Source organism: Thalassophryne amazonica, chromosome 2 (assembly GCF_902500255.1).
Source record: "Thalassophryne amazonica chromosome 2, fThaAma1.1, whole genome shotgun sequence".
NCBI lineage: Eukaryota > Metazoa > Chordata > Actinopteri > Batrachoidiformes > Batrachoididae > Thalassophryne > Thalassophryne amazonica.
Window position 1 is genome coordinate 158986816 of NC_047104.1, and position 23081 is coordinate 159009896.

General features: G+C 45.9%; 1 protein-coding gene across 3 annotated transcripts in view; it reads left to right on the top strand.

The window, feature by feature from the left end:
• tspan4a (tetraspanin 4a) overlaps nucleotides 1-23081 on the top strand; it is a 1052607-nt gene that overhangs the window by 962322 nt on the left and 67204 nt on the right. For all 3 annotated transcript variants that reach the window (XM_034160143.1, XM_034160139.1, XM_034160132.1), the window contains one exon: nucleotides 10893-11024. In XM_034160143.1, the coding sequence (XP_034016034.1) occupies nucleotides 10893-11024 (132 nt within the window). The remainder of the gene's footprint in view (nucleotides 1-10892; nucleotides 11025-23081) is intronic.

The following is a 23081-nucleotide window of genomic DNA, read 5'->3' on the forward strand; positions in this document are numbered from 1 at the left end:
CTCCCTCCAATCACACATAGGACACCACCTGTAACTCTGGTGGTGTCAGGAAATCACCGGGAGGAGATCGAGTTTTTTGTGACTCCGACTACCTCCCGTGTGATCTTGGGGTTCCCCTGGATGTTGAAACACAATCCCCGGATCGATTGGCCGTCCGGGGTAGTGGTTCAGTGGAGCGAGACCTGCCATCGGGTATGTTTAGGTTCCTCGGTACCTCCCGGTTCCCAGGCTAAGGAGGAGGTCAGAGTCCCACCCAATCGAGGGACGGTGCCGGTGGAATACCACGACCTTGTGGATGTGTTCAGCAAGGATCTGGCGCTCACCCTTCCCCCCCACCATCCGTACGATTGTGCCATTGATTTGATTCCAGGCGGTGAGTTCCCATCCAGCAGACTGTACAACCTCTCACGGCCTGAGCGCGAATCAATGGAGACCTACATCTGGGACTCTTTAGCCGCCGGGTTGATCCGGAATTCCACCTCCCCGATGGGTGCAGGTTTCTTTTTTGTGGGGAAAAAAGATGGTGGACTTCATCCATGCATTGATTACAGGGGACTGAACGAAATCACGGTTCGTAATCGATACCCGTTGCCCCTATTGGATTCGGTGTTCACGCCCCTGCATGGAGCCCGAATATTCACCAAGCTAGATCTTAGAAATGCGTATCACCTGGTTCGGATCCGGAAGGGAGACGAGTGGAAGACGGCATTTAACACCCCTTTAGGCCACTTTGAGTACCTGGTCATGCCGTTCGGTCTTACAAACGCCCCTGCGACGTTCCAAGCTTTGGTTAATGATGTCTTGCGGGATTTCCTGCACCGATTCGTCTTCGTATATCTGGACGATATACTCATCTTTTCTCCGGATCCTGAGACCCATGTCCGACATGTACGTCAGGTCCTGCAGCGGTTGTTGGAGAACCGGCTGTTTGTGAAGGGCGAGAAGTGTGAGTTCCACCGCACATCTTTGTCCTTCCTGGGATTTATCATCTCCTCCAACTCCGTCGCTCCTGATCCGGCCAAGGTTGCGGCGGTGAGAGACTGGCCCCAACCCACAAGCCGTAGGAAGCTGCAACAGTTCCTCGGCTTTGCTAATTTCTACAGGAGGTTCATTAAGGGCTACAGTCAGGTAGTTAGCCCCCTGACAGCCCTGACCTCACCAAAAGTCCCCTTCACCTGGTCGGATTGTTGCGATGCCGCGTTCAAGGAGTTGAAACGGCGCTTCTCGTCTGCACCCGTTCTGGTGCAGCCCGATCCTAGCCGCCAGTTAGTGGTTGAAGTGGATGCCTCGGACTTAGGGATAGGAGCTGTGCTGTCCCAGAGCGGGAAGACCGATAAGGTCCTTCACCCGTGTGCCTATTTTTCCCGCAGGTTGACCCCGGCCGAACGGAACTATGACGTCGGCAATCGAGAACTCCTTGCGGTGAAAGAGGCTCTTGAAGAGTGGAGACATCTGTTGGAGGGAACGTCCGTGCCATTTACGGTTTTCACTGACCACCGGAACCTGGAGTATATCAGGACCGCCAAGCGGCTGAATCCCAGGCAAGCCCGCTGGTCACTGTTCTTCAGCCGTTTTGACTTCCGGATCACCTACCGTCCCGGGACCAAAAACCAGAGATCGGATGCTTTGTCCCGGGTACATGAAGACGAAGTCAAAACGGAGTTGTCGGATCCACCGGAACCCATCATCCCGGAGTCCACTATCGTGGCCACCCTCACCTGGGACGTAGAGAGAACCGTCCGGGAGGCCCTGGCACGAAGTCCGGACCACGGAACCGGGCCGAAGAATAGAGTCTACGTCCCACCAGAAGCTAGGGCTGCAGTCCTGGACTTCTGTCATGGCTCTAAGCTCTCCTGTCACCCAGGGGTGCGAAGAACCGTGGCAGTTGTCCGGCAGCGCTTCTGGTGGGCGTCCCTGGAGGCCGACGTCCGGGATTATATCCAGGCCTGTACCACCTGCGCCAGGGGCAAGGCCGACCATCGCAAGGCCTCGGGATTGCTACAGCCGCTGCCCGTGCCTCATTGCCCCTGGTCCCACATCGGCCTGGATTTTGTCACGGGCCTCCCGCCGTCCCAGGGCAACACCACCATTCTCACGATAGTGGACCGATTCTCCAAGGCGGCCCACTTCGTGGCCCTCCCAAAGCTCCCAACAGCCCAGGAGACAGCGGACCTCCTGGTCCACCACGTCGTCCGGCTGCATGGGATTCCAACAGACATTGTCTCCGATCGTGGTCCCCAGTTCTCCTCGCACATCTGGAGTCAGTCTCTCATCCGGGTATCATCCCCAAACCAACGGGCAAGCAGAACGGGCCAATCAAGAGATGGAGCAGACCCTGCGTTGCGTGACAGCCGCGCACCCGGCGGCCTGGAGTACCCATCTGGCCTGGATCGAGTATGCCCACAACAGCCAAGTGTCGTCCGCCACCGGCCTCTCCCCTTTTGAGGTGTGTCTGGGGTATCAGCCCCCGTTGTTCCTGGTGGTTGAGGGAGAGGTCGGTGTGCCCTCGGTCCAGGCCCACCTGCGGAAGTGCCGTCGGGTGTGGCGTGCCGCCCGTTCTGCTTTGCTAAGGGCTCGAATGAGGACAAAGGCCCATGCAGACCGGCGACGGACCCCGGCTCCTACGTATCGTCCTGGGCAGGAAGTGTGGTTGTCAACCAAGGACATTCCACTGCAAGTGGCCTCCCCAAAATTACAGGAACGGTACATAGGTCCATTCAAGATCCTCAAGGTCATCAGTCCCGCCGCAGTGAGGCTTCAGCTTCCGGCCTCACTGCGGATCCATCCCGTGTTCCACGTGTCAAGGATTAAACCGCATCACACCTCACCCCTCTGCACTCCGGGTCCGACACCACCTCCTGCCTGGATCATCGATGGCGAGCCGGCTTGGACAGTGCGCCGGCTTTTGGATGTCCGACGGATGGGCCGGGGCTTCCAGTACTTGGTGGACTGGGAGGGGTACGGCCCCGAAGAACGCTCCTGGGTGAAGAAGAGCTTCATCCTGGACCCGGCCCTCCTGGCCGACTTTTACCGCCGCCACCCGGACAAGCCCGGTCGGGCGCCAGGAGGCGCCCGTTGAGGGGGGGGTCCTGTTGTGTGGGCCGCTGAAGAGGAGGTACTGCTGGCCCACCACCACCAGAGGGCGCCCTGCCTGGAGTGCGGGCTCCAGGCACCAGAGGGCGCTGCCGCCTCACAGGAGCAGCCGGGGTGACAGCTGTCACTTATCACTGACGACAGCTGTCATCAATCATCTGATCTTCAGTGGTATATCAGCAAGACGGCATCTCCACCTCATTGCCGAGATATCGCTCTACGAAGAGGTAAATTCTCAGCTGACTGTATTGTGGAATAACTGTTGCTTGTGTGACTTGGACAGCATTTACTCTGTTCCTTTTTTTGACGAGAGGTGGAGGTGATTTCCCACCATACGTGTTGCTGGGTGCACACGCACCCACTTCTAACTGTGTTTGCTCCTCGCCAGCAGTACCAGATCCGACACGCGTAGGCAGTGGCCACCTGGGAGTTCGGGACTTGGCGGCTCCAGTATTCCCGGGGTTCGGTGGCGGTGGAAATCGTGTGGTTCCGGTTCGACTTGGACTGACGTCTCCTATCTTCGAGCCTGCCCACATAACACTGTGTATATTGGAGTTCATATTGTAATCTGTCGTTGTTGTTGTGCAATTTCACAACAGTAAAGTGTTGTATTTGGCCTTATCCATTGTCCGTTCATTTGCGCCCCCTGTTGTGGGTCCGTGCTCTTACACTTTCACAACAGATATTTGAGGAGTGAAATGAAGTTGGCTTGATCTTGATTGGTATCGACCTGTGCGAGTGAATTAATCCGCTTCTTATATTTTAATGTCACGCTAGTAGCTAATACCAACTTAGCTCAGCCTTGTTGGTCCGTGTTGCAGACAGCCCCGTTTATCTGTATATATTATTCATACGGCATAAACCTGTGATTCACGCGTGCAGTTTTGGGAAAGCAGATGCTTGTAGCTAAAACTTAACTGAAATGTAACCAGCAGCAGACCTTTTAGAAAGCTACAGCACAGCTTACACAGTAAATCTCTATGTGGTCCAGTTTTCTCATGTCCGTCCCCAACATACCTGTTAAACTTACAAACCATCTGCAAGTACAAACTCAGCAGTTCCTCACAGCAAACATATAACATATCCGGAACTCAAGCCAAAAAAGTACTTACATACATCTTCACGTCCTTCACCATCAAACACGTTTGAATTTGTGTGAAAATTTGGAGCTTCCCTCAGCTTGACATGAAGCTTCCAACAGCATTGAGATCCGTCCTCTGTTCACGGTCTGAGAAAAGCTTGTGGACACAGAGTTATACTGTTAATGCCACAGAGTTAACAAAGACTGAAAAATCCTTCAGCAACTTTGACAAAAACCATCCCAAGCTTAAAACAGTGAAGCGTGTGTTCAAGATTGAAGAACATGACTCTCTCCCAACATCACAACTGCTTGTGACATATAATAAAAACAAACCCACTTCCCCACTAGTTTAGTGCTTGAAAATGAGCCATATTTCAACATCTTTATCCCACTCACATGATCATTAGACACGACGAGTGGAAGATAATAGATTTGGAGATTTGAAGGTACAGTTTACTCTAACAACTGAATTGGATAAATGTTTTAATTACAGTTACTTCAATATTTCTTGCTTTTTCCCCTCTTTTTCCCATTTCTTTTTATCTTGAAACAGTAATATGTATATGTTGCTGACATGAATGAGTGAAGTTCATCAGCATCTCACCATGTCATTTAGGTCCTTCAGACTTTATTTTGAGTAAACGCTTCAGGGGAGCATTAGCATGGCAAACACCTTTCAGCTTTTGGAGGGGGGCTCCGCCCCTCAGACCCCTCACCTTTTTAAGCATTTTTCTTTATTTGCCTCTCACATGCCTGGAAAAGCTCCTCACCATCTAACAATGTTCTTTAGGTCCTTCAGACTTTTTTCAGTAAAATGGTTCTTGAGAGCATGAGTATGACTAAAACCTTTCAGCTTCTGGAGGGGCTCTGCCCCCCATACTCTCCACCTTTTTAAGCATTTTTCTTTTTTGCTTTTCAGCTGACCCCCTAATTACAGCCCTCTTAACCCCCTGTCACTTTAAGCATTTTTTTTTATTGTAGATGTAAATTAATATTCAAAGTTTTCAGCTAGTTGACAGTAGGGCTGTACAATATGGACAAATTATCATATCTCAATATTGTCATATAAATTGTTATGTAAATGTCACTTATATACCTGCTGTCCATATTCTTGAGCCGCTTAGGTCGGCAGGGAGAGTTCCCATGGGATAAAAAAGCTTTTCAACCTACCATCCCTGGTTCTCAAGACCAGGAACCTAAGTGGCTCCACTTTTTTTTTTTTTTTTTTTAAGATATTTCGATGTACCTTAGTAAACACTAGTAGAGTTACACCTTAGATTTGGAATGTATAATAGAAGATATACCTTACTGAATTTTATGACTATGATTTGACACAAAGTGCAGTAACAGTGTAAATTAAACCTTCTTAAACAAAACAGTAATAATATCACACTCATTTTACACTCTTCATAAGGTTAGGATACTGTGCCCTCCAAAAGTATTGGAACACTTGGAATTTCACACATTTTAATTTGTTTATGCCATTTTAAATACAAGAAATACAAAAAAATAAAGAATTAAAATTTCTAAAATTATCTTCCTCAAACTCAAACTGAAAGCAAATCTCTAAAACTTGAAAAAACCTGTAAATAATAATCAGTATTATTGCCAGTTTTCTTTCGACAGGGGATGGAAACATGAACATTTCCAAGTCACTGAATATGTCTTGGTCTTCATTTACATCAATTCTGAAGAAATACAAAAGTTTCTTTCACCAAAACATCAAATCTAGTTTTTCATCTCAAATGTTCTTTCTGTCAAATTGTAGCTGAACTTTCAGGTCTTCTTTTGAAGAAAATCCACCTCTACACCACTTCATCAGGAAGCTGGGTTTTAGATTTTTAATTCATTTATATCAAGTGTAGAGATTTACTTTCAGTTTGAGTTAAGGAAGATAATTTTAGAAAAAAATGTATTTGAAATGGAATAAACAAATTAAAATGTGTGAAATACCAAGTGTTCCAATACTTTTGAGGGCAACTGAGAAACAGTGAGGAGCAGCATCTTACATCTCATATATAGTGAAGCAGATAAGAGAATATTTAGAGAGGAATCATGCAAATGGTGATACAAACATCAAATTCAGCACAAATAATCCATAGACATGAACTCTTAAAAAACTGATGGGCCACTTGAATTTTCAGTAGGCAGCCAGGTAGGGGTCAAATGAAGAATTACACAGGGGTCAAAATCAGGGGTGGGCAACTTGTTCCATAAAGGGCCAAGTGGGTGCACGTTTTCATGGCAGCCACTGACTCCAACAGGTGATTTCACTGATTAATATCACTTTGAGCAGATGGAATCAGTTAATCAGTGAAATCACCTGACAATTCTTTGCGGTGTATTAAATTGAATATAGGTTGAAGGAGGATTTGAAAATCATTGTGTTCTGTTTTTATTTACATGTTACACAACGTCCCAACTTCATTGGAATTGGGGTTGTAGTTTTAAAGCACAGTTTGATTATGCAGTGCTTAGATATTTTGCCAGTTTGGAGAATTGTAACCAAGTGATCTCAGTGTCTGTGTGCAGTCAGCGTGCAGAAGCTGATGGTGCCGCGTGAATCCGCCTCTGAATGAGCCACTGATTAAAAATGTATGTGCGGCAGTGTGAGTGTGCACTTTTCTCCTGGTCGGCTCAGTGCTGCTGCTGCTGCTGCGTGCACATGTATATGTATAGAATGTATATCTGGGCTCCGTCATGTCTGACTGAGATGAAGAACATTAAAAGCACACTGGCTGTGTCACGCTGAGGCTGTGAGTGGATCTCCAACACATCCATGGAGCAAAGGCTGGACACAGTGTTACTAATGAAAGCTGATGGAGTGCTGCAGGATGCAGGACATGACAGGACAGAGTGAAACACAACTCCTCTCAGCACAGAGTTCCAGAACAATAAATCAGAAGAGGTTGCCCACCATGTTGGCCACCAACTTTTAGAGGTGATAATGTTTGAATATCTCAGCTCCGCTCAGTCTTTTAACTCTGCAGGCTTCTCGTACTTAAACACTGTGCCTCAAATGCTTCTGCTCATTTAAATTCAGCTGAGCTTCATGATAAATTACAAACTGGATCTGTTTTTTAAGAGGGCAGGCTAGCTCTAAGTTAACACACAGCCTCAGATTCTGTGCACAAACAGGTTCAGAGAGAGATTATTACTGCAGTGTGCAGCTAAAGTTCACTATTAAAAAAATAAATTAATTAAAAAAGCAGAGCCACTGATGCATGACGTTATTGTGAAAGACACCGAGTGTCTTCGTGGTTCTGCACCGATCATAAAGGTGCAGACAGATAAAAAGGCCAGCTGAAAGAAAAAGGCCTTTAAGGCTCTCCATTAAATAACGTGAGAATTCTGCAAAAGGCATAATAACAGTTTTACTGTTTTCTCTATTCAGCACATAAAACTTTGTGTGTGTGCTTGACTATATAAATAGAGAGAGAGAGATGTGTGTTTAATCCCAAAATCAGAAAAAGTTGATTCTGATATTTACTTTGCTTTCTGTTTCCATGCAGACATTATGAGCCACAGATATTTCATGTGGTCATCTTTATTTCATTTGTTAATATGCATTCATTCCTTAATTTTAGGCCTGTAACACATTCCAAATACAAAGTAGATAAAAAGGGGGGATCTAAAGTACAACCTCAGTTCCAAAGAAGTTGGGACGTTGTGTAAAATGTCAATAAAACGGAATACAATGATTTTCAAATCCTCTTCGACCTATATTCAATCAATCAATCAATTTTTTTATATAGCGCCAAATCACAACAAACAGTTGCCCCAAGGCGCTTTATATTGTAAGGCAAAGCCATACAATAATTACAGAAAAACCCCAACGGTCAAAACGACCCCCTGTGAGCAAGCACTTGGCTACAGTGGGAAGGAAAAACTCCCTTTTAACAGGAAGAAACCTCCAGCAGAACCAGGCTCAGGGAGGGGCAGTCTTCTGCTGGGACTGGTTGGGGCTGAGGGAGAGAACCAGGAAAAAGACATGTTGTGGAGGGGAGCAGAGATCAATCACTAATGATTAAATGCAGAGTGGTGCATACAGAGCAAAAAGAGAAAGAAACACTCAGTGCATCATGGGAACCCCCCAGCAGTCTAAGCCTCTCCTGTGGAACCAGCTCCCAATTCAGATCAGGGAGACAGACACCCTCTCTACTTTTAAGATTAGGCTTAAAACTTTCCTTTTTGCTAAAGCTTATAGTTAGGGCTGGATCAGGTGACCCTGAACCATCCCTTAGTTATGCTGATATTCTTCTATACTCTTACAAACCCTAGGAACTACAAGTAAGCCTGCAGTCTGAGAGCGAAGCGCTCTATTGGGGTGATATGGTACTATGAGGTCCCTAAGATAAGATGGGACCTGATTATTCAAAATCTTATAAGTAAGAAGAAGAATTTTAAATTCTATTCTAGAATTAACAGGAAGCCAATGTCCCCGTCAGTACTCTAGCTGCAGCATTTTGAATTAACTGAAGGCTTTTCAGGGAACTTTTAGGACAACCTGATAATAATGAATTACAATAGTCCAGCCTAGAAGAAATAAATGCATGAATTAGTTTTTCAGCATCACTCTGAGACAAGACCTTTCTGATTTTAGAGATATTGCGTAAATGCAAAAAAGCAGTCCTACATATTTGTTTAATATGCGCATTGAATGACATATCCTGATCAAAAATGACTCCAAGATTTCTCACAGTATTACTAGAGGTCAGGGTAATGCCATCCAGAGTAAGGATCTGGTTAGACACCATGTTTCTAAGATTTGTGGGGCCAAGTACAATAACTTCAGTTTTATCTGAATTTAAAAGCAGGAAATTAGAGGTCATCCATGTCTTTATGTCTGTAAGACAATCCTGCAGTTTAGCTAATTGGTGTGTGTCCTCTGGCTTCATGGATAGATAAAGCTGGGTATCATCTGCGTAACAATGAAAATTTAAGCAATACCGTCTAATAATACTGCCTAAGGGAAGCATGTATAAAGTGAATAAAATTGGTCCTAGCACAGAACCTTGTGGAACTCCATAATTAACCTTAGCCTGTGAAGAAGATTCCCCATTTACATGAACAAATTGTAATCTATTAGATAAATATGATTCAAACCACCGCAGCGCAGTGCCTTTAATACCTATGGCATGCTCTAATCTCTAATAAAATTTTATGGTCAACAGTATCAAAAGCAGCACTGAGGTCTAACAGAACAAGCACAGAGATGAGTCATTACTAGTTAAAGTTAAAGGAATACTCGGCTCAATAGAGCTCTGACTCTTTGTCAGCCTGGCTACAGTGCTGAAAAGAAACCTGGGGTTGTTCTTATTTTCTTCAATTAGTGATGAGTAGAAAGATGTCCTAGCTTTACGGAGGGCTTTTTTATAGAGCAACAGACTCTTTTTCCAGGCTAAGTGAAGATCTTCTAAATTAGTGAGACGCCATTTCCTCTCCAACTTACGGGTTATCTGCTTTAAGCTGCGAGTTTGTGAGTTACACCACGGAGTCAGGCACTTCTGATTTAAAGCTCTCTTTTTCAGAGGAGCTACAGCATCCAAAGTTGTCTTCAATGAGGATGTAAAACTATTGACGAGATACTCTCTCACTTACAGAGGTTAGGTAGCTACTCTGCACTGTGTTGGTATATGGCATTAGAGAACATAAAGAAGGAATCATATCCTTAAACCTAGTTACAGCGCTTTCTGAAAGACTTCTAGTGTAATGAAACTTATTCCCCACTGCTGGGTAGTCCATCAGAGAAAATGTAAATGTTATTAAGAAATGATCAGACAGAAGGGAGTTTTCAGGGAATACTGTTAAGTCTTCAATTTCCATACCATAAGTCAGAACAAGATCTAAGGTATGATTAAAGTGGTGGGTGGACTCATTTACATTTTGAGCAAAGCCGATAGAGTCTAATAATAGATTAAATGCAGTGTTGAGGCTGTCATTCTCAGCATCTGTGTGGATGTTAAAATCGCCCACTATAATTATCTTATCTGAGCTAAGCACTAAGTCAGACAGACTCGAACCCAGATGCCTCTGAGCCCAGAGGAGTTGACACTGCTTCTGGACAAAGCCAGTATAAGGGTTCGTTTTTGCACCATCATGTTTTAAATGTCATTTGTGAATGTAACTTAATTAAGGTTTCCTAACGCTATCCCTTGCGCGTGTATTTATATCAGCTATTGATGCGTGACTACTCTTGATGCGGTGCTGTCTGAGGTGTTGGATATCACCGTGTTGAGCTTCGGCTTGTGCCCTTTCCCTTTATGCACTGGAATTCCTACAGATGCCTTGAGTTGTTTAATAGTTTTATACACTGTGGATGGAGAAATACTTATGCAAAACCTTCCAATCTTTAAATGAGGAACATTGTTTGCAAACATTTTAATAATTTTCTCATATATTTGTTGACAAACTAGAGACCCTCGGCCCATTTTCACTCCTCAAAGACTCCACCTTTCATAATTATAATAACCTCTTGACATCTGTTTGAAATATCATCATCATGTTTACCTCATTCTTCACCTTAAACTGCCGCTTCCCAACTTTTATGGAAAGTGATGCAGGCCAGAAATGGATGTAAATTAACAAATTAAATTAAGCTCTTTTTTTCCTCCATATCTTCCCAGTTTTTGTCTGGTGTTTAAGATTCAGACTATAAGTGATAATGTGATGGTATTTGTCATGTTGATGAGATATTCTTGTCTTTCCTCTGGTGCAGTTTCGATGCTGTGGGGTGACCAACCACACAGACTGGTTTGAAGTCTACAACGCCTCTCGTGTTCCAGACTCCTGCTGTCTGGAGTACAGCGACAACTGTGGTCTGGACAACCCAGGAACATGGTGGACCGCGGTAAGAATCAGCAGCACAACCAAAGCACAATCTTAATTTGTTGTATCAGCAAACTGGAGGGGAAGACTCATTCATTCATTCACTGTATTTTAGAAGGCCTGGGCTTTTCCAACGTCTCAGAATAAACCAGTCATATCGTCATCCGTCATTCCACAAAACTTGTGTCTCGTATTTGTGGACAATCGGCACTCGGGTTCTTGCACACCTGTGTTGTGATGGCACCAAACTGAATCTGACATAGCACATGGAATTGTGTGTGAAATCTAATATTGACAACTTCAACTCATCGCTCGTCTTTTCAGAAGTGAAATTATTTCATGTGCTTGAGATCAACTTGTATCTTTTTGTTCTTCTGCAAATAATCGGGCCCGGCTGTCTCTAAATCATTAACCAGTGTTTCCAGAAAAAAGGCTCCTACCGTCTGTCACACACACACAAACACGAGGCCCTGAGAAATGAATGAATAACTTACATCCAGCAGTCCTTAGATCCACTGAACCATCTTCAAAATTCCCTCTTTTCTCAGAGAAGAAAGCCGTTTTTGCTGAACTGTTGTCTTCTGCACTTCAGAAGAACGTGGTTCCGGATGTCAGGGTCTCCGTCACACTGAATCAGGCCTTTAAACTAACAATCTCTTAGCAGCTGCTGACTTAAACTGTGTCGTCCACAGATTGATTAAACTTTAACACAGCAGCACTCTGTTGTTTTAGGGCTTTTTGGTGTGTCTGGTTTACTAAAAATAACCCTTTCAGTCTAACTGCCAGATGGCGATAGCTAGGTAACGTTAGCTGTGCCCGTAGTGGCACAGTTTCTGAGGCTACATGCCCGTCATTTTTAATACCATCAGCCCACCAGCCATTAGTAAAGCCATCGCCCACTCCACCAAATATGTCTCAGTCACTTCAACCCAAATTGCAGGTCTGGGTAACTTCAAGATACATATGTGTGTTCGAGCTTCATTCGCCCATGCTCCACCCCCACCCCACCCCCACCCAAGTCCCACGTCAAGCACTTGGCTACAGTGGGAAGGAAAAACTCCCTTTTAACAGGAAGAAACCTCCAGCAGAACCAGGCTCAGGGAGGGGCAGTCTTCTGCTGGGACTGGTTGGGGCTGAGGGAGAGAACCAGGAAAAAGACATGCTGTGGAGGGGAGCAGAGATCAATCACTAATGATTAAATGCAGAGTGGTGCATACAGAGCAAAAAGAGAAAGAAACAGTGCATCATGGGAACCCCCCAGCAGTCTACGTCTATAGCAGCATAACTAAGGGATGGTTCAGGGTCACCTGATCCAGCCCTAACTATAAGCTTTAGCAAAAAGGAAAGTTTTAAGCCTAATCTTAAAAGTAGAGAGGGTGTCTGTCTCCCTGATCTGAATTGTGAGCTGGTTCCACAGGAGAGGAGCCTGAAAGCTGAAGGCTCTGCCTCCCATTCTACTCTTACAAACCATAGGAACTACAAGTAAGCCTGCAGTCAGAGCGAAGCGCTCTATTGGGGTGATATGGTACTATGAGGTCCCTAAGATAAGATGGGACCTGATTATTCAAAACCTTATAAGTAAGAAGAAGAATTTTAAATTCTATTCTAGAATTAACAGGAAGCCAATGAAGAGAGGCCAATATGGGTGAGATATGCTCTCTCCTTCTAGTCCCCGTCAGTACTCTAGCTGCAGCATTTTGAATTAACTGAAGGCTTTTTAGGGAACTTTTAGGACAACCTGATAATAATGAATTACAATAGTCCAGCCTAGAGGAAATAATGCATGAATTAGTTTTTCAGCATCACTCTGAGACAAGACCTTTCTGATTTTAGAGATATTGCGTAAATGCAAAAAAGCAGTCCTACATATTTGTTTAATATGCGCTTTGAATGACATATCCTGATCAAAAATGACTCCAAGATTTCTCACAGTATTACTAGAGGTCAGGGTAATGCCATCCAGAGTAAGGATCTGGTTAGACACCATGTTTCTAAGATTTGTGGGGCCAAGTACAATAACTTCAGTTTTATCTGAGTTTAAAAGCAGGAAATTAGAGGTCATCCATGTCTTTATGTCTGTAAGACAATCCTGCAGTTTAGCTAATTGGTGTGTGTCCTCTGGCTTCATGGATAGATAAAGCTGGGTATCATCTGTGTAACAATGAAAATTTAAGCAATGCCGTCTAATAATACTGCCTAAGGGAAGCATGTATAAAGTGAATAAAATTGGTCCTAGCACAGAACCTTGTGGAACTCCATAATTAACCTTAGTCTGTGAAGAAGATTCCCCATTTACATGAACAAATTGTAATCAATTAGATAAATATGATTCAAAGCACCGCAGCGCAGTGCCTTTAATACCTATGGCATGCTCTAATCTCTGTAATAAAATGTTATGGTCAACAGTATCAAAAGCAGCACTGAGGTCAAGAATTTTTGAGAGAAAAGGAAGGTTGGAGATTGGCCTATAATTAGCTAAGATAGCTGGGTCAAGTGATGGCTTTTTAAGTAATGGTTTAATTACTGCCACCTTAAAGGCCTGTGGTACATAGCCAACTAATAAAGATAGATTGATCATATTTAAGATCGAAGCATTAAATAATGGTAGGACTTCCTTGAGCAGCCTGGTAAGAATGGGGTCTAATAGACATGTTGATGGTTTGGATGAAGTAACTAATGAAAATAACTCAGACAGAACAATCTGAGAGAAAGAGTCTAACCAAATACCGGCATCACTGAAAGCAGCCAAAGAGAACGATACGTCTTGTATCGGAGATGTCAGAGAAGGTTTGTCCAGTATTTTTACTGCCTGATATAGTTTCCAACATGCAAGCTACAGGTCAGCTCTGGGAGCATCCACCACACCACCAAACCGCTTGGTTTCTGGATGGTAACCACTCAGGCAGATCTACCCACACCTCTCAGAAGTGGCATCTCTCTGCTGCAGCTTGGGGAAATATGGGCATCCCTGTGGGCTTCTCCAGCCGCTGGTGTCTGCAACACTGAAGGAAATACATGCAAGATCATGCTGTGAAAAAGGCAACATGAGCCTCCCTCAAGATGATACTCCTCATCTTAATCTCTCCAAGTGGCTGCTAGTTTGACAAACACATTCCCGTGGTACCCAAGGATCCTCTGATCAGATTTAGTACCAAAGACATCTTGGTTCAAGATGCAGTTGATGGTTGACATCTTGTGTGTGAAGCCTGAACAAAATACATACAAAATATCTATGCAAATGTATTCAGTAAAGCTGATTAACATCCTCTGAGCTACAACACTGAGCACTCTGTGCTGTCTGACCTTAAGTTAGCAAGTGTGCCAGGTGATTTGTAGATGACAAAACTACTGGACCAATTAGACTGACGCGAGCCCTCAGATGATCTCGTTCTGTCAGGACAACTGGAGTTGCTCTGCTTTATCCCCAGTCGAACATCATGCATAACAAATGCAGCCTTCACATGTCTTCCCCACATGCTGCTGCACAGTGGCCTGCCGCAGACACACCGCACTCACACTTTCACAATGTACTTCAATGTCCACCCACCAGATAGATTGATAAAATCCTTCAGTCACAGTGTTCGTTCCTTCAGCTGCAGCAACGGATAGCAAATGATGGAATATACAGTAATTGCAGTGTCAGTGAAAACAATAATTGCACCCAATTAAGAGATTTGTGGTTTAGTATTTGCGTTACAATAAAATAGGTTAAAAGAATCTGTTTTTTGATGTTAATTTAATTTCAGTGTATTTCATTTATATGGCACCAAATCAATTTTATTTATATAGCGCCAAATCACAACAAAGCTGCCTCAAGGCACTTCAAAGTAGTAAGGTCCAACCTTATGAACCCCCAGAGAAAGAACACCGGTGACAGTGGTAAGAAAAAAAACTCCCTCTGAGGAAGAAACCTCAAGCAGACCAGACTCAGAGGGGTGACCCTCTGCTTGGGCCATGCTAACATTTGCAAGGTTTTTACAAAGTTTTACAGACCTGAAGAGACATAAAACAGGAATTCAGAAGATCTGCTACATCAGCCTGAGGTATGGCATGTCACAGTCGGTCCAGGATCCAGTTGTCCACACACACCAATCTCGTCCACCGCCATCCACAACTCAGACAGAAAGAAAAAAGCAGAATCAGTCGGCTGGAAAAACTACACCTAATCAGCAGTAAGTCAAGAGGAAAGCAGAAAGAAATCCCTGGCTGCTAGCCCTAAGTTTCACTAACAGATTCAGACTTTAAATCAAATCAATTTTATTTATATAGCGCCAAATCACAACAAACAGTTGCCCCAAGGCACTTTATATTGTAAGGCAAAAGCCATACAATAATTACGGAAAAACCCCAACGGTCAAAACAACCCCCTGTGAGCAAGCACTTGGCAACAGTGGGAAGGAAAAAACTCCCTTTTAACAGGAAGAAACCTCCAGCAGAACCAGGCTCAGGGAGGGGCAGTCTTCTGCTGGGACTGGTTGGGGCTGAGGGAGAGAATCAGGAAAAAAAGACATGCTGTGGAGGGGAGCAGAGATCAATCACTAATGATTAAATGCAGAGTGGTGCATACAGAGCAAAAAGAGAAAGAAACTCAGTGCATCATGGGAACCCCCCAGCAGTCTAAAGCATAGTTCTAAACAGAAGCCCCGTGTACACCGCCAACCCGTTCACATCTCTAACCATTTTTCCCCACTCGGCGACACACCCGCCGAGGATCAAACTCTGGTTATTGGCGACTCTGTTTTGAGAAATGTGAAGTTAGAGACACCAGCAACCATAGTCAATTGTCTTCCGGGGGCCAGAGCAGGCGACATTGAAGGAAATTTGAAACTGCTGGCTAAGGCTAAGCGTAAATTTGGTAAGATTGTAATTCACGTCAGCAGTAATGACACCCGGTTACGCCAATTGGAGGTCACTAAAATTAACATTGAATCGGTGTGTAACTTTGCAAAAACAATGTCCGACTCTGTAGTTTTCTCTGGGCCCCTCCCCAATCGGACCGGGAGTGACATGTTTAGCCGCATGTTCTCCTTGAATTGCTGGCTGTCTGAGTGGTGTCCAAAAAATGAGGTGGGCTTCATAGATAATTGGCAAAGCTTCTGGGGAAAACCTGATCTTGTTAGGAGAGACGGCATCCATCCCACTTTGGATGGAGCAGCTCTGATTTCTAGAAATCTGGCCAATTTTATTAAACCCTCCAAATCGTGACTTTCCAGGGTTGGGACCAGGAAGCAGAGTTGTAGTCTTACACACCTCTCTGCAGCTTCTCTCCCCCTTTAGATAAGGGGGACCGCGGCCTCAACTTTAGAAAAGTTGAGTCCGTGGCATGCTCCATTTACTTTGTCTTTCGGCTGTTCCCGTTAGGGGTCGCCACAGCAGATCAATCGTTTCCATCTCACCCTGTCCTCTGTATCTTCCTCTGTCACACTAACCACCTGCATGTCCTCTCTCAGCACATCCATGAACCTCCTCTTTGGTCTCCCTCTTCTCCTCCTGCGTGGTGGCTCCATCCTCAGCATCCTTCTCCCTATATACCCTGGGTCCCTCCTCTGCACATGTCCAAACCATCTCAATCTCACCTCTCTGACTGTCTCCAAACCGTCCCACCTGAGCTGTCCTGATATGTTCATTCCTAATCTTGTCCATTCTTGTCACTCCCAAAGAGAATCTCAACATCTTCAGTTCTGCCACCTCCAGCTCTGCCTCCTGTCTTTTTGTTAATGCCACTGTCCCTAAACCATACAACATAGCTGGTCTCACTACTGTTTTTAAAACTTTCCCCTTCACTCTTGCTGATATTCTTCAGTCAGAAATCACTCCTGCCACCTTTCTCTACCCACTCCACCCTGCCTGGACTCTCTTCACCTCTCTACCACACGCTCCATTACTCTGAACAGTTGACCCCAAATATTTAAACTCATCTACTTATGTGTCGACGCGGGTTGAGGAGCAGACCTGCGTCAGATGGAACCCAGCGCTACAAATAACCAGAAAAGTGGTTCCAAAAACAATATATTTATTTCACCCGCTGGTGCATAAAAAGTGTAAAAACAGAAATAGCGTCCTTCTGGTGGAGTGAAGGCTGGCACGCTCTCCAGCGCCCAAAAGGATCGAAGCCCGGCGCTCCTGGACCCACTACCACCGCCAAACACCCCCCAGGTGGACACGACAAACCGACTCTCTGCGAAGCATAGAAGAGGTAAGTTAGCAGTTACAACTAATATCCTTCAAAAGACACACACTATCAGCAACACATGCAGGTCTGTATTTTAAGCTTTATGCAAATGAGCAGCTTCTCACAACAGGTGGACCACTTGTCCACATGCCACAGCAGTGAGAAGCGAGCTGCACAATCCTCATCACAATTCAAATATACTGCGTAACAAAATACCAAGTTACTATCAACAATTAGTCAAACACTTAATCACCTTTAATGTGTGCTGACAGCATGTGTCCCTCACCCTTCCTTGCTTCACGGGCTCGATGTGTCAAACCCAGGCGCGGTCCTCAGCGTCTCACAAACGAACATCACAAGGTCGAGTTCCCGGCAGTTCTGCTTGAATCACACATGCCTTAAATGCAGAACGCCATCCAATTATCTGCTTCAGCTGAAAGTCTTTAAGGTTGCATGTGAGCACCATTCACAGGTGCTACACATGATGTTGATGAGGGTGAAGGATTCTTCAGCCAGCACCTTCTCCACAGACAAATCAGTTCTCATGCCACCTGGAGAGCAAAGAAAAGAAAAGAACACCAAAAATACCCAGCCACACCCCCCAACACACAACAGTACCCCCCCTTTAACGGAAGCCTCCCGGCGACCGAACAGACCAGGCCCGAGAACAGCACCTCCCTCCGGGGTCCTCGTCAGGAAGCAGACAGCACCACGCTCCCAAGGTCCACCACAGACAGCAGGACAGGGCACCGCAGCTGGAAGGCCGGCTGGCATCAACAAAAGCCCCAAAACATTCCCCAGTACAATCCAACACACAGAAAAAACACAAAACCCACCCAAAACCTCCCCAGGGGACCGTCCCATCAAACCCCGGGAAGAAAAGAAAAACACCCAAACGCAAAAACCCAACACAACCCCACAAACACAATACAAACATAAATGCATAAAAGAAAAACAACAAACAACCCCCACAGAACGACCTGCAGAGCCCAACCCCCCCCAGAAGGCCTTTACCACCAGTTCCAGGAGGAACATCCAGAACCAGAATCCCACACAGGTCCCCAGGTATACATGGAGCAAACGGCGCCCCCCAGAGGACCGTACCATCAACCCCAGAAGGTACCCTCCCCACAACCCCGGAACCCCAGACTCGGCCACACTTGGCTAGTTGGCCCCAAGCCAATTCCCCCCCAGAGGACCGTCCCATCAACCCTGGAGGTGGAACCCGGAAGGAAACAGAACAAAATCAAAACTCAACCCCTGGAGGACTACAAAAACAACCCCGGGGGGATATAAAACGACCGTAAACCCTGTTACCCTCCCCGGCATCCCAAAAGACCCCAGGTCCCTCCCAGAGCCCCTCGGCGGCTCAATTTTGGCGAACGGCTCAAAACATTAAGCCGGGGAAGGGAACAGGAAAAACTAACCCAGCCCCAACCCCAAGGCGCAGCGGAGAACCGGAAATACGTCCGGTGCCCCAACTCGACCATACCCCAGCCTCTCGGGAGGGGTGGAACTACCGAAATGGCGAACGGCAACAGATCGGCCCACCCCTCCGACTGAGGTATGTCTCCTCTGCACCACACCCCGGCAACACCAATGACGAACGGTACAAAGGCTCACCGAGGCTGGAGTGGAACCGGGACCTAACCAAACCAAGAAAAACGCCCCTAACACCCCCCCCCCCCCCTAGGTGCAGAGGTCTTCTGAGAACGCTCAGCGTGACCAACCTGCACCACCCCACAACCCACAAGACAAACGGTCTTGGGGCAAGTGAGGTTGGGGTTAGGGATGTAGGGAAATAAAAAACAAAATAAAACGACCCAACAACCCAAACAGAAAATACCTAAAAACACATAAAAACTTAAGTGAGCCCAGACGGGCTTCTATCCGCCTAACATTCACTCCACCAGACACGCCTCTAACTCCCCAAACAAATTATAACCCCTATTTAAAGAAAACAAAACATTAACCCGTACTAGATTTTTTTTTTTTTATGTGTGTTATTTTGCCTGTCCCAGAACACCTGGAGATACGTCACCATTATTTTTCTTGACGCTTATATGTCGGGGCAATACAGTGATCTCCGTTCATCCGAGCTGCATGGGCTCGTCAGCAAGAGGAGACAGAAGTCCCGTCGGAAGAGCCTCAGTGGGGCGAAGAAGAGGCGGCCCAGATTTGTGGCGGGGAAAGCCCCGAGACGAAAAAACCCACTCTAATGGCCGCCCTCTCTCGCATCCACGCTCCTTCATCCGATCATCTAGACGAATCACCAACGATATTAGCTCATCTAAATCGTTTGGCTCGTCACGGACTGCTGGCTCGTCTTTTAATGACTCACTTAACCCATCTACAAACATTCCTCGTAAAGCTGCGGCGCTCCAACCTGACTGAGCAGAAACCAGAGAACATCACCGCACAAGGCTCCGGACGACAAACAATCAGTTCGGACACCGAATCTCTGGGTGACGGAGTTATCTGCACTAGTATCGATGGTGCCGCAGCTGGAGCAGCAGGAAGCGGAACGGCTTGCGCTGCAAGCTCCGTAACACGGGCTTGTTTAGTTTGGTTTGCGAGATGCTGTAATTGCTCCCATATTTTCTCCAAGTGTTCTTGCACGTTTTTCGGCAAAAGGAACCGCCTCTGCTGCTGGGTCCATTATGGAATGGCCGGGAACTACTGTTATGTGTCGACGCGGGTTGAGGAGCGGACCTGCGTCAGACGGAACCCAGCGCTAAAAATAACGAGAAAAGCGGTTCCAAAAACAATATATTTATTTCACCCGCTGGTGCATAAAAAGTGTAGAAACAGAAATAGCGTCCTTCTGGTGGAGTGAAGGCTGGCACGCTCTCCAGCGCCCAAAAGGATCGAAGCCCGGCGCTCCTGGACCCACTACCACCGCCAAACACCCCCCAGGTGGACACGACAAACCGACTCTCTGCGAAGCATAGAAGAGGTAAGTTAGCAGTTACAACTAATATCCTTCAAAAGACACACACTATCAGCAACACATGCAGGTCTGTATTTTAAGCTTTATGCAAATGAGCAGCTTCTCACAACAGGTGGAGGACCACTTGTCCGCATGCCACAGCAGTGAGAAGCGAGCTGCACAATCCTCATCACAATTCAAATATACTGCGTAACAAAATACCAAGTCACTATCAACAATTAGTCAAACACTTAATCACCTTTGATGTGTGCTGACAGCATGTGTCCTCACCCTTCCTTGCTTCACGGGCTCGATGTGTCAAACCCAGGTGTGGTCCTCAGCGTCTCACAAACGAACATCACAAGGTCAAGTTCCCGGCAGTTCTGCTTGAATCACACATGACTTAAATGCAGAACGCCATCCAATTATCTGCTTCAGCTGAAAGTCTTTAAGGTTGCATGTGAGCACCATTCACAGGTGCTACACATGATGTTGATGAGGGTGAAGGATTCTTCAGCCAGCACCTTCTCCACAGACAAATCACTTCTCATGCCACCTGGAGAGCAAAGAAAAGAAAAGAACACCAAAATACCCAGCCACACCCCCCAACACTACTATCACCACTTCTACTCCTTGTAACTGCACTATTCCACTGGGCTCCCTCTCATTCACACACATGGACTCAGTCTTGCTTCTACTGACTTTCATTCCCCTTCTCTCCAAAGCATATCTCCACTTCTCCAGACTAGACTCAACTTGCTCTCTACTCTCACTACAGATCACAATGTCATCTGCAAACATCATAGTCCATGGGGACTCCTGTCTGATCTCATCTGTCAACCTGTCCATCACCACTGCAAACAAGAAAGGACTCAGAGCTGATCCTTGGTGTAATCCCACCTCCACCTTGAATGAGTCTGTCATTCCGACTGCGCATCTCATCGCTGTCACACTATTCTTGTACATGTCCTGCACTACCCTAACATACTTCTCTGCCGCTCCAGACTTCCTCATACAATACCACAACTCTTCTCTTGGCACCCTATCATAAGCTTTTTCTAAGTCCAAAAACACACAATGTAACTGTCCTTCGTACTTTTCCAACAGTATTCTCAGAGCAAACATTACATCTGTAGTGCTCCTTCTCGGCATGAAACCATATTGCTGCTCACAGATCTTCACCTGTTTTCTAAGCCTAGCTTCTACTACTCTGTCCCATAACTTCATGCTGTGGCTGATCAGCTTTATGACTCTGTAGTTACTGCAGCTCTGCACATCACCCTTGTTCTTGAAAATAGGAACCAGCACACTTCGTCTCCACTCCTCAAGCATCCTCTCACTTTCCAAGATTTTATTAAACAATCTGGTTAGAAACTCTACTGCCATCTCTCCTAGACATTTCCATGCCTCCACTGGAATGTCATCTAGACCAACCGCCTTCCCACTCTTCATTCATAGCAGCCCTCACTTCTTCCTTGCTAATCTCTTGTACTTCCCAATTTACTCTCACCACATCATCCAGCCTTTTCTCTCGCTCATTTCTTCATTCATCAGCTCCTCAAAATATTCCCTCCACCTTCTCAGCACACACTCCTCACTTGTCAGCACGTTACATTGTCTGGCCAACCGGTACAAGTTCTTTTCTCCTTCCTTACTATTCAACTTCTTGTACAGCTCGCATTATGCCTTTTCTTTTGCTTTTGCCACTTCTCTTCTCGCCTTACGTCGCATCTCCTTCTACTCCTGTCTACTTTCTTCATCTCTCCGACTATCCCAAAACTTCTTCGCCAACCTCTTTCTCCTTATGCTTTCCTGGACCTCTTCATTCCACCACCAAGTCTCCTTGTCTTCCTTCCACTGTCCAGATGTCATACCCAGTACTGCCCTGTCTCCCCTCACCACATCTGCAGTACTTTTCCAGTTGTACAAAATTGCTTCCCCTCCAACCAGTGTTTCTCTCACCTGCTCGCTAAATTTCACACAGTCTTCCTCCTTCAGCTTCCACCATCTGATCCTTTGTTGAGCTCTCACTCTTCTTTACCTCTAAAGTCATCCTACAAACAATCATCCTATGCTGTCTAGTGACACTCTCTCCTGCTACCACCTTAAGTCTGTGATTTCTTTTAGCTTGCATCTCCTATAAACAATGTAGTCCACCTGTGTGCACCTTCCTCCACTCTTATATGTTACCCTGTGCTCCTCCCTTTTCTTAAAGTAGACATTCACCACAGCCATTTCCATCCTTTTTGCAAAATCAACTACCATCTGTCCTTCCCCATTCCTATCCTTAATACCATATCTACCCATTACTTCCTCATCACCTCTGTTCCCTTCACCAACATGCCCATTGAAGTCTGCTCCTATCACCACTCTTTCATGCTTGGGCACACTCTCCACCACCTCATCTAACACACTCCAGAAATCTTCTTTCTCCATCTCACGACCTACCTGTGGGGCATATGCACTGATGATATTCATCACCACTTCAATTTCCAACTTCACACTCATCACCCTGTCAGACACTCGTTTAACCTCCAACACACTTTTAACATACTCTTCCTTTAAAATGACCCCAACACCATTTCTCTTCCTGTCCTCACCATGGTACAACACTTGTACCCACCGCTGTGCTCCTGCTCTTACTTCCCTTCCACCTTGGTCTCTTGCACACACAATATGTCTACCTTTCTCCTCTCCATCATATCAGCCAGCTCTCTCCCTTTACCAGTCATACTACCGACATTCAAAGTCCCCACTCTCATTCCACCCTTCTAGTTTTCTTCTTCTCCCGCTGTTCGTAGGCAACGTTTTCCTCCTCTCTTCATCGTCTTTGCCCAGCAGTAGCCCAATTTCCACCGGCACACCCTGTTGGGCAATAGCACCGGTGGCAGACGTTGTTAACCCGGGCCGCGACCGATCCGGTATGGGAATTCGATTCTGAGTCTGCATAGTTGGGTTGGCTTGTTTTACACCGGATG